Raw genomic sequence first — 12,030 nt, forward strand, 5'->3', positions numbered from 1 at the left:
ATTTTTCTAGTGTCCCAAGGAGAGAGTCGTGATACCTGTCCTAAAAGTGCTGCTTGGTGGCATCCACGAGGCAGATCTGCGCAAGAATATCTGTGAGTAAACTGCACTGACACTGCTGGACAAGTCACTGGGTGGATTCGATACCAGAAGATTCTTGTTTTTGACACTGTTTCGTCATTTAGGCTGCCTCATCTCCGTATGGAGGCCAACTGATGACACCCGAGAAATGCTGAAGCAAGGAAAAGCTCTTTCCATCTACAATGTCAATGTTACGACTCCAAGGCAAGTCCAAGCATTTGTGAATTATGACTTGCGACAGTGAGGCCAGTGTTTCTCTTAGCCAAGTAGCATTGTGCCATTGAAATGGTTGCATGTTGTACTGAATCAGGTTTACGTAATTTGGAGCAAAAATGCAGAGCTATGAGGCAAAGTTGTGCAGTGGTATTTTTTGGTAAGAGCATATATGTGTGTTTATGTGCGTGTGTGGAGGGGTGGCTGAATGAATGATGTGTGACTTCTGCCAGTGGCTGATGTTATTGTTTTTAGAACCAGAGCTTGCTCATAAATTCAAGACAGAAAATGCTTGCTCTTCCCCTGTTCTTGAATTTTGTTGTCCGAGCCTGGGGCAGTTGCTTACTCAGTCTGAATCAGTCGTTTCATTTATAAGGTTTAACGTCCCAAAGCGATTCAGGCTATGAGGGACGCCATAGTGAAGGGCTCCGGAAATTTCGACCACCTGGGGTTTTTTAACGTGTACTGACATCACATAGTACATGGGCCTCTAGCATTTCGCCTCCATCGAAATGTGACCGCTGCGGCCGGAATCAAACCCGCGTCTTTTGGGTCAGCAGCCGAGGAGCCTTAATCACTGAGCCACAGCGGCGGTTCTTCTGATTTAGTCATTCCCTATAAAGCAGCATTTAAGCTAAGAACAGTTTTGCTGTTTACCTACGCATTACCAATGGGGATTGGTTATTTCTTCAAGGGAGCATAATTCAAGTTAGCGAAGTTGTGATACAAGTTCGCCATTTTTTGTGCATTGGTGCTATTTTTGTCGATTGTAGACCCACCAAAGCCCTCACCCAAGGGCTCTTGAGGTATCTGTAATAAATAAATGAATAAATAAATAACTTCACATTTACAATCAGTGTCATGCCTTGCTGCACAAACCTTCCTTTAAAAAAAATACCTTGCAGGAAGGTGCTGCCTGATGTACAAAACAGTGCTGTGGAGTTGTCGACAACGAAAATGACTCAGCTTGAGCCAGCAGAATGTCCTGACCACGTTCGCATTTACTACATGCGGCAGGTAAGCAAGCAGCCATGGTTGAAGGAGATTGAGTACTTTTGTGATATATTCACGATAACACATTTGCTTCTGCATCGATAATTGTACATGTTGATATCCTTGGTTTTTTACACCTGTAGTCTCTGTGGGCAGTGGCTTGGGAAAAGTTCACAGGGACACCTAATAACATTATGTGTTGACAGTGCGATAGCATTAGAAACTGTTGATGCCTTTTGCATCAAGGTTTGTGTCATTTTTTCACGGTTGTGTTTTGGGGACCCCTGCACATCTGCCGGCACACAAGCAGACATCTCTTTAGGTCATCTAGCTGGTGGTTAGATGTTTCCTCGAACGTTTCTAGGGGTGCCTACACGGACACAATGGAGATACATCAAAATGTATAGTTATCACTTCCGGTCCTGGGAATTTGGTGACCGATGATGCTTTTAATGCTCTCACATTAAAATATGCAGTTTTAAGCAAGTTCGCTTTATATCAACTTTAATTCTTTTTACATTGAGAAATTTTTCTCACAAAAGACCACTTGGCTTCTTTCAGGACGTGACTGTAGAACTTTCCCAGCAACACTTTGGCATTGTTGAAAAATATGTCTTGGCCCTGTGTTTGAAGCCCACACACCTGGAGCCTCTGCTATTCCAGTGCAACTGTTCATCCATTTGGGCTGACCAGTAGACCTGTCAGCAGAGGCATATCCAGTGGGAATAGCTTGCCAGAGTGGGCAAAACTCTTTAAGACGGCACTCTTTAATTACTGTAACATTACAGCAGAACGCTGCAGTGTTTTCCCGGCTGCTAGGTTTTCCTAGGCCAGAAAAAGAGATAAGCTCTTTAATTGAAAAACAGAGAATTCAGCTGGCGTTTAAATCTGCTGACTTGCTACTCTCCCGCTGTAGCTCCCATAGAAACTCATGCAACACAAACCCGGGCGTTACTTTGTAATAGTGGCAGTGTCATGGCATGGTAAATTGTGAGTGTCACCGTGTGCTAGTGCTTTATTCCATGCCGGTATTTTGACAGCCTACACCTAGTGCATTTGGAACGGCACGGCACGCTGGCCAGAAAAGGCAGGATTTTCACCGTATTTGTCAGGCAGGATGTCACCATGTTTGGCAGCTTCCAGCGCGCTGAGCCCTTGCAGAGACCATGCACGCTTAAGAGCAGCGGGAATTTCGTTGCAGCTATTGGTGCAGTTCCACTGCCAATGCAGCGCGAGAATGAACAACCAAAACGTCTGTGGGCCGAAAGCACGAAAACGAAACTCTTACCGTGCACGGCGAATTGTGCTTGAGCAGCGCTGTACGATATGCGGTTGCGCAAGTTAGCTCCATGGCTTTTTTTTCTGTTACCCGCTCTTTCTTGTCGCCTGCAGCTTAAAAGAATCAATTTCTAGATTCTAGTAGACGATGATTATATAAGATCAATGCCGCGAAAGCAATGCAGAAGTGCATGCGCGCTCCCTCTTCACTGCTTCCTTCTTCCGACAGACATCTGCTTAGGCGGACAGAGACCCATTGCAGTGCATGTCTGACATGTTGCGCATGCAGAACATTCGCGACAGTCATAAAGCCTCGCAGGTTCCTGAGAAGCGTGTTGCACTTACAAGAAATCATAGCGGTAGACAACGATGTACAATTTTTTTCAAGTGCTGTTCTTGGCTGCTACGTTTCCCAGCTTTTAGGTTGTTTTTTTCTCTGCAGTCCTGTGAAAAACATAACAGCCAGTTTCTACTGTGCATTGCTGGTCTTAGAAGAGCTTTTCATCTTTTTTTTTTATTTTTCTGGTCATGACAAGCAGCAGCGGTGGTTGTGGCAGCTAGCACTAGCAAAAGAAGGCTTCTGATTTGCAAATTGGAGCACGTTTAGCTTCCATCATGAAGGAGGCTTATTTATGAGGGCATGCAGGGGCTGGCAGAAAGTTCGGTGGGCGGATGAGATTAAGAAGTTTGCGGGCATACGGTGGCCGCAGCTGGCAAAGGACAGGGTTAATTGGAGAGACATAGAAGAGGCCTTCGCCCTGCAGTGGGCACAGTCAGGCTGATGATGATAAGCACAAAGCCCAGCCTTAATTAGCTTAGCTAGGAATTTGCAAAGAGACACACTCCTCTCAGTCCTACTTTCTGAACAAGACGAATAGAGTTCACTTCTTCAATGTGTGATGACTTTGCTGGTGCGATCTAGTTGACAAAATTACCGAAGGTGCACAGCGAAAATTAGGGAAGTGGGATTGGGCACCTTTACAACTCTGTTCCATTGCAACTTCGATACTACTCCTGTGCCATCTGCCTTCTAACAGCAGCCTACTCGCTCACAACACAGTCGACTCCTTTTAATTCAAACATCTGGTTTGTTTGAATTGGTGGTTTTGGGGCCGTTAACACCAGGTGCATAAAAAATGACAGTCTATTTGCATAGTTAGGCCAAATTCGAATTAGGTGCGCTAGCAGTTCAGTTTTCTCTACGGTTCCAGTGTTTAGGTCCAGTGTTCACAGATGGCAGTTGTTCGGATAGTGATAATGGGTTAAAATTCCATATATGCGGAATTAGTCATTCTCTACATTCATAGATCCCTGCGAGTCCTCGTACCACTCCTGGCGCAGTGGTGTCAGGCGGTGCGCCACTGCCCTTCTATGGCAGCTACTCCTGTCGGTTGGACTTAAATTGCTTGGCTTGGATGCGATCTAGGTTGTGCTCTTCCCAAGCAGTCTCTCATGATTAAATGAGCTGCCGCCTGACATGGTGGCCAGGTTGATATATATAAATGCAGGTAATAGCCACTTATGATAGCGCGCTAAAACCATTTAAAACAAAATTTCAGCCCGTGGCAACGAGGCATTATTTTGGATTGCAGGTGACCAGTTTTCCTGTGCTGCTCACAGAGAGTGGCTCACAGGGTCGAGCAGTGGACATAGTGGGCCTGGTGCTTCGCGTCGGCCAACAGAAGGAAGGCACTGTGCTGACACTGACGGATGCGAGATTCAACTTCGTTCAACTGGTCCTCGACAAGAAACCAGTGGTGAGGCTCCTCTTCTGTCCTGCAGACATTAATACCTATTGCTTCATATTCAGGAATTAGGTTGTGTAGCTAGCTAGAATCTAAGCAAAATTTGGCCATTGTAATCTAGACACCTATTCTGCGAAGTCTAACAAGATGACTGGAAACAATGCGCATGCTTGGCACGTTTTTTTTTCTGAAAAGTCAGGAGTCCTGTATGAAAGTGATGGGGTGGGTGTCATTTTTATGTTCAAACCTTTTACCGCAACTTTTAAGTGCTTTTGCTTGCCTTCGCTTCCTGTTGTGCATAAAAGCTTTGGTAAGCTTCTTCATAACGAATTTATGAATAACAAGCAACCATTCATGATTAATTGTTGCAATTTTTCCACTAAATTTTATTTCGCACCACTTGGTAGTGTTACTGAAAACTATATTTCTTATTAGACTGTGGGCCCATTTACAAGCCAATTGCAGACTAAAAACTTTTCTGCTGTTCAGACTCGTGCAGCCATTTTGTTTACGTTTTTCTTATCACGGTATGAAGTTTACATATGTGAAAATACAAGGTCAACTGGACTTGTTTCATGTTGAAACTTACTTCCATCAGCAACACGCGTGCCGATGGCTCAATGAACTATTTGCCTGTTACTCTTGTGCGCTCATGAAGTCATTCATTGCACAAGTGAAAAAAAGGTTGCCGTAAGCCAAATTTAGAATCTTGCATCAGGCCTCATGCCATTCAGATGTCAATGTGCCATTTGACTTCACAAGCTCCACAAAGAGTTTTTGTATTGGAGATGAGTCAACCATCTCTGGATACCTATCAGGGAAATGCAAATTGAGTCACTGGGTGCAATGAAACTTTAGAAATTCAGTAGCAACTTCATAAGGTGTGCACATTTCATTAGTATGCCTACAAAATATAATGAAAAGGTTACTGCTTGTTTCTTTATATAATAATCTACAGTAAGCTTTCTCATTCTGTGTTTGTGTACCTGCAACTGTATTTTATGTCTGAGTACTTGTCTGAATGCCAAGTTTGAATACTTGTTCCACAAATGTAAGCACTGTGGCACAGTCTAGGCAAACCATGGTAAGGAGTGAAGGAATGATGCTGTACAGCAGGGACTTAGCAGGAGAGATGGGTTAAGGCCCCCCGTACTAAAAGTGCAGTCTGCCCCACCTTCTACTCAATCTATAAACAGCAGCTTCTTCCTCCCCCTAACTCCCTACATCATATTTACTTTATTATAGTCACTGGTTTATACTAGTGTATGCACTGGGCTTGTATACATTTCCAACACAAGCCCACTTGGGAAACAATGGCCTTCATTTCAATCGCATTAGGGAACTTTCATCAGCAAATAAAAACCAGAACCTTATTCACATACGCACATGCTGTGCATCTGTGAACCTCTTGAGTGCTTTGTAAATGCACAGGCCCTGGAAGGCAACATCCGGAAGGACGAGTTTCTCTCAGCAACAGACGTCACCCTGAGGCCGGGGAGTGCAGACAGACTTGCCACTCTGGAGACGACAGAGTTCTCGGTGGTGACAACTTCACCGGCAGGCAACGACCTTCAGCGCGCCCTGTCCGCTCTCAAGGCAGCCATACAGGTTTGGGGGAAAGCGTTTCTTCACTTCCCAGCAAAAATACGAGAACACTGACAGAGAAGGGAAATCTTCAGTTCTGATTTTTTTTTTAAATTCAATCACTCTCAGTACTAAGAGGCTCCACAAACTGCATGGAGGAACCTATGACAAGAAACCAACAGAAAAGCAGCTGCTGATGTGTTGTCTTAAATATGTGCACAGAAAGAGAGAGATCAATCGACCTCAGTAATGGCATTCATTCTTTGTGTAAAGACACTTGTAACTTGGCACTGGTAGCAGTGGAACGGAAGGCGAAATGCCTTAAGAATGTCATTATTATTCAGTACCAGCACCTGCTAGTGCAGAACTATTCAAGAGCGTCTTATATGTAAGGCAAGGCCTTGGTTTAGACCAGTCTCCATATTTAAATTCTACATCTTTAAAAGACAGCAAACCTCATCTTTGCCGAGGGCAGCTGTTGCCAAGTGACTGGGCTGCGCCTGTAATTCTAAAGCTTCTTGACAAGTCTGTGCACTGCACTGTGCAAACATTTGTAAGCTTTGGATTTGTGACTTAACAGCATTGAAAGACAGGACAACATGGTGAGCACACAAAACAAGCACTTGTTTTGTGTGCTCTCCCTGTTGCCCCATCTTTCCATGCTGTTCAACCATGAATCATGACCAAATTGCCCAAATCACAGTATTAAGTAAGGTGAGGAATTGCCGGCTAGCTATTTCTGCCGCTTAAATTCTTTTGCATATGTTCGGCTCTAAAAAATAAATCAGTGCGTGCAAATTGTGTAAGGGCCAGTGTACACCAGGTGCAAGGAGCGCAAATAAATGCTTGCTCCTTGCGTAATGCTTCAGCGTTAACAGCACCAATATTCTGTGTGTATATATGTGAGTGCTGGACACTCCGCTGTACTGCTGTGGTTTCTAGCCGTCTAAGGGTTACATTGTGCATCTTGCAATGCAAAAGATTCTTCATTTATTAAGGGCTATAATGAAGCCAGGTGTCCAGTTTGACGTTGAGCACTTTAATTGTAAAGTAAAACAAAAAAGTGATGTGTAGTTAAGCCAGATGTGAATTAGGTGCGCTAGCAGTTCAGTTTTCCCTTTGGCTCCGGTGTTCAGATCCAGTGTTCCCGGTTGGAAGTTGTTCGGATAGCAATAATGGGGTAATGTCTATATATGTGGAATTGGTCATTCTCTACATTCTTAGGTCCCTGGGAATCTTCCCGCCACTCCTGGTGCCCTTCTATGGCAGGTGCTGCCATCAGTGGGACTTGGTTTGCTTGGCTTGGGTTGCAACCCAGGTTGCTCTTTCCGAGCAGCCTTTCTAGAATAAGTGAGCTGCCACCTGGCACGGTGATCAGGTTGCCCACCAACCGGTGGGCAGGTGAGCAGCCTGCCACAAAAACGGGTTCAGACATACACACAATGGCGAAATACAGGAATGGTCACTACATAAGTGCCAGCGCACTGATAATAAAATAGAGTTACACTCATCAGGAAGTTGTCCATTGTGGCTAGTTTGTATTATTCAAGGAAAAGATGCTTGTATAGGTGCTCTTACAGACTTGGTTACGCCTGCGAGAAGCTGCCTTTCCTAAAGGCTTGTGAGCAGCTCTGGGTAGGTGTGTAGAATGAATACCTCGCGTCTTAAATTTCAATTAAATGCAGAGGAGGCTTCAGGGAGACTTAAATTTATTGGATCAAGGATTAAATAACATGTGTGGTTTTATGCCACTTTGCCAATGCAGACCTGTGTTCACGCCCGTATTGTACTTTGTTTTGCATAAAGCATTTAAGGGTTTCTGTGTCAGACAGCAAACAAGCGCTCTTTCCATGCTATAGAAATGTTAACCTGCATAGCCGTTGCCAATATCCTTCTTCACCTAAAGCTACCCTCCTTAACCATGAACATTGATTTGGGTTAACGCCTTAAGAGCTTGTGATGACATCAGCTTGTCAAGAGGGATCGCCACTTTTTTGCTTATGGCGAGCTTACCTCGTCATTGGTGTTTCACTGCTTTCTAAGTGGCTTTAGTTGCTCGTCAAATGGTGTTTTTACATTTAAAACATGGACGGCAGCACCCATTCTTTCATCCGCACTTTTATTGAAGGAGAGTTTTCACACTAGATGGCATAAGGCGTTCCTTGCGTGTTGAGGCTCACCCTGTTAACACGAAATTTTCTAGCACTTTCAAATAAACATGGTATCATCCATGCGGCATTATATTGCGGAAGAGTGCTATCCGTCGGATGATAACGCAAGCGACGAAAGTGTCGGCTTCAAGTTTATTCCTAAAGTGAAGAAGATAGTGATGCGACTCTAAACGACAATGAGTCTGAAGACAATACTTAATGGCTAACAAGACGTTCTCTGCCGTAAAATGTTCTCACAGATATTTTTGGGCTTTAAACATCTTATTGAAGTATTTCAAGTCATAAAACAAATGAGCCATTTTGGTACCTTTCTTTTTTTAATTAGCCCTTAAGAGGTTAAGGCATCTACATGGCCATGTTCAATTAAATATAGCTGTGCTACCATGCATCTTAATTTCCCAGGACATGGACCTTTCAAAGGCTGCCTGAAAGTATGCATGGTCCAGCCTTGCGTACTGTAATCTATCACATTTTATGTTGTTTCTTTCAGTCGACTACTTATTTATCCTCCTGGCTTCTTTCAAAATGCGAGAGGTGTCAAGGGCCTTTAGATGAGTATTATGCAGCAGAAGTGGTTGTATCGGCAAGCAACTTGGATTTAAGTTTATGTGGAGAGTCAATAGTGTAATGACTATTTTTGCGTGATGTCTTTGTGCAGAATCCATCAGGCTTCACAGCTGCTGCTTTAGCCAGACTGCAGGCCCCCATGCACATCGTCAGTCCGAGCCTCCCAAGGCCTCGCTGCGCTACTCCACTGCCTACAAAGCTTGCATCTGTTGCAACACCCAATAGCAACATTGTCCGGATGCCTGCTGCTCCTTTGGGCACTCCAGCTCAGCTAAAGAAATCCGATATGTCTGACTGTGATGGACTTTTGCTGCCAAAGAGGAGGGTTCAAGTGGAGCCAGGTTCACCTGCTGAGGCCCTGTCAAAGAACATCCGCTCAAGAATAGCAATTTTGGAACGGTATACTGCTTTGGAACCAATACCATTGCTGGCAACTCCACCCTCTACCAAGGCAAAAATGCCTTTTCGCAGTCTCGGAACACCGACTGTCAAAGGCTGCCCACAAGTCGACTCTGTAGAAGACAGCCCACAAATGGACCTTGACTAAGACAAAACTTTGTCACAAGGTTTCACAAGTTCCTCATGTATGGTGCTCAGAGAATGTTGTGTACTTGGAATGTAGTGCAACACCTCATGTTGATCTAATGGCGTGTGCAAATAGCCACTGGTTTAGTTTTGTCACTGAAGTTGTGCGACATCCTGTCAACTCAAAACTAGTTTCAGCAGTACCTGACACAGCATCACACGCATACTTCTTGCGAGCAGTGCGAGTTACTCTGTAGCGCTGTACGTGTTTACGTTCATCATAGAAGGAGCATTGCAGTTTTCAAGCTAAATAGGCTCTCATGGCAGTAATTTTGAGATTTTTACATCACATTACTAATATCAAACTTGCGATTAGTTGTAAAAACTACCTTTCAAGCAAACTCGTTTTGACTGTGGTGCCTAGTTGACTAAGCTTACGGGACTGCAGCATATATGTATATGTAGAATATACAATAGGTGGTCCTGTTCTTTATATGTCGTGTTGTGTGGTTGGCTGACAAAGGTCCAAAGCACGACGTTTTCTTCGCAGATGGTTTATTCACACTGTCCGTAGTTCATTAAATGGATTTACTACGTTAATGCAGCATGCTAATGCCACACACGAGAACGTCTCGCATCTGTCTTACTTTCAGCGTTTTCTACCCGTAGACACTTGAGTGCTTGAACGGGTGTCTTAGCAGAGGACGACTTCATTTTCGTCCAAAAGGGTCAGACCAAACTTTCATTCCTGCGGAGAACGTATCCGTGTAATTACGAGCCCGCGGCAAGATTCTTGTGGCCGAGAAAAAATATATATATATAACGTTACCTCCAGGCTGTACCGACTCTTGATCAATGCCTTTTCTTGTCTCTTGCTGGATTTGTTCTGAAAAAGAAAGTGCATTAAAGCCGAATTGTTCCGTTGCAGTCACCAGTCTATGTCTTACTATACTCATCGACGTGCAAGAATGGGTGAATGGCGATCGGATACAACGCCACACCGACTGCTGCCACGAACCCTCCAAGAATAAAGCCCATGTGTAATCCTTTCGGCGGTGGCTTCATTTCAACAACGCTAGTCCACAATTAAAAGTGCTCAACTACACCCGCGAACACATGCAACAGTTCGTGCTCCGTGCACTGCCCGCGCCTCGACTTGCGATGGCAGCTTTCTTTGGCTTTCTCCGTAGCGGCTTTTCCGTTGCGGCAAACATAAACAAGTGGGCCAAAATTAAGCGTTGACCGGGTGGGCCCTCACTTGGCTGCTTTCCTACCTGAACATTATTTTGACTGTTCGAAGAACGAAAAGGACTGCTTTTATGTTTTTCTTTTTTTGATTGATGGATGGATGGATGGATGGATACGGCTGAACCCTTTACATCGGGCGGTGGCTCAAGCCACCTAGCCATGTCTTGTGAAATTTTACTCCTGTCTTGCTTTTAGCCACCAATCAGATAACCTTCGCTTGGTTACTTCTAACCTCTTAAAATCCACTTTCCCATCACTATCCCTAAACCCCAATGCCTTGGGTAAGTCAGCTCCGCTGCCTTCCACTGTAGGGTGAAGCCCTTTACAGAAAAGTATCAAGTGTTCAGCCGTTTCCTCCTCCTCTCCGCACGCAATGCACAAAGTGTCTATCTCCTGGTACCTGACTCTATACTTCTTAGTCCGCAAAACTCCAGTCCTGGCCTCAAACAACAAAGAACTTCCCCTACAATTGTCATAGATATTTTCTTTGACAATTTCCTGTTTAAAGGTCCGGTATGTTTCTAGTGCCGATTTCGTCAGCATCCCTGTTTTCCACAAAGCTCTCTCTGTTCCTTTAACATTTTTCTTAACCGATAATTGCTGATTTGCCCCCTTACTGCTGTCCAGATATTTGCTTGTCAATTTTCTAGTTCGCTTTCTCCATTTCGTGTCAACATTCTTTATATACAGGTATCTGAAAACTTTCCTAGCCCACCGGTTTTCCTCCATCCTTCTCAATCGTTCCTCAAATGCTATCTTACTGCTAGCCTCTCTGCTCTCGAAAGACGCCCATCCCATATCACCCTGTACCCCCTGATTTGGTGTATTGCCATGTGCTCCCAAAGCTAACCTCCCTACTCCCCGTTGCCTAATTTCCAGCCTTGCTTGAACATCTGGCCTCATACACAGGACCGCATTCCCGAAGGTCAGGCTAGGGACCATCACCCCTTTCCAGATCCCTCTTACCACCTCATACCTATTGTAATTCCACAGTGCCCTATTTTTCATGACAGCTGCATTCCTACTAGCTTTATTCATTACATATTTTTCATGCTCTGTCAGATACTCAACACTGTTATTTATCCACACCCCAAGATACTTGTACTCATTCACTACCTTTAGCACGAACTCCTGTATTCTATGCTCGCCGCCCTCTTCATTAAATGTCATGACTGCAGATTTTTCCTTACTATACTTGAAGCCTAATCTATCTCCCTCTGTACTGCATATGTCTAACAACTTCTGCAGGTCTTCCTTGTTGTCAGCCATTATCACTATATCGTCCGCATATATTAGTCCCGGTAATGTCTGTTTAATCAATTCCCCTTGCTTGAAAAAAGATAGGTTGAAACCTAGTCCGCTCCCCTCTAGCTTGGCCTCCAAACCTTGCAGGTACAACATGAACAACAAAGGGGACAGAGGACATCCTTGTCTAAGCCCCCGCTGTATCTCTACAGGCCCTGATACATTTTTTTCCCATTTTATGAGCACTCTGTTACCTCTATATATATCTTTTAAAAGATTAATTACTCCATTTTCCACATCCAATGTGCCCAATATGTCCCACAAATGCTCCTGAGTAACGTTGTCATAGGCTCCCCTAATATCCAGAAATGCTAGCAATAAGG

At 44.3% G+C, this 12,030-nt stretch overlaps 2 protein-coding genes across 4 annotated transcripts in view; one reads left to right on the forward strand and one right to left on the reverse strand.

Annotated features, from left to right (window-relative positions):
• The window catches only part of LOC144129019 (uncharacterized), a 37,107-nt gene extending 27,026 nt beyond the window's left edge, over positions 1-10,081 (forward strand). Inside the window, exons 15-21 of one of the 3 annotated variants that reach the window (XR_013313854.1) lie at positions 11-92; positions 183-282; positions 1,197-1,308; positions 4,155-4,319; positions 5,739-5,915; positions 8,721-9,280; positions 9,347-10,081. Coding sequence is in view for 2 of the 3 variants with exons in the window: in XM_077662888.1 (XP_077519014.1) it covers positions 11-92; positions 183-282; positions 1,197-1,308; positions 4,155-4,319; positions 5,739-5,915; positions 8,721-9,176 (1,092 nt within the window). In the remaining variant the exon portion in view is untranslated. Of the gene's footprint in view, positions 1-10; positions 93-182; positions 287-1,196; positions 1,309-4,154; positions 4,320-5,738; positions 5,916-8,720 lie in introns of all 3 variants that reach the window. The other 2 variants (XM_077662888.1, XM_077662887.1) reach the window with 2 other exon arrangements.
• Positions 9,693-10,355, reverse strand: LOC144129020 (small integral membrane protein 20-like). The gene is made up of 3 exons (XM_077662889.1): positions 10,102-10,355; positions 9,984-10,040; positions 9,693-9,902 (listed from the first exon to the last, which is right to left on the reverse strand). Exons 1-3 carry the CDS (start codon positions 10,217-10,219, stop codon positions 9,865-9,867), a joined length of 213 nt encoding a protein of 70 aa, XP_077519015.1. The 5' UTR covers positions 10,220-10,355; the 3' UTR covers positions 9,693-9,864.
• Between the last annotated feature and the right edge of the window lie 1,675 nt (positions 10,356-12,030).

The sequence above is a fragment of the Amblyomma americanum genome, chromosome 4, assembly GCF_052857255.1.
Source record: "Amblyomma americanum isolate KBUSLIRL-KWMA chromosome 4, ASM5285725v1, whole genome shotgun sequence".
Classification (NCBI taxonomy): domain Eukaryota; kingdom Metazoa; phylum Arthropoda; class Arachnida; order Ixodida; family Ixodidae; genus Amblyomma; species Amblyomma americanum.

Coding starts and splice junctions, on each gene's coding strand:
- LOC144129020 (XM_077662889.1), bottom strand. CDS start 10,219: ATGAAGCCACCGCCGAAAGGATTACACATGGGCTTTATTCTTGGAGGG. Junction 10,041..10,101: donor CTTGCACGTCGATGAGTATA/GTAAGACATAGA, acceptor TTTCTTTTTCAG/AACAAATCCAGCAAGAGACA. Junction 9,903..9,983: donor AGAGTCGGTACAGCCTGGAG/GTAACGTTATAT, acceptor CGTTCTCCGCAG/GAATGAAAGTTTGGTCTGAC.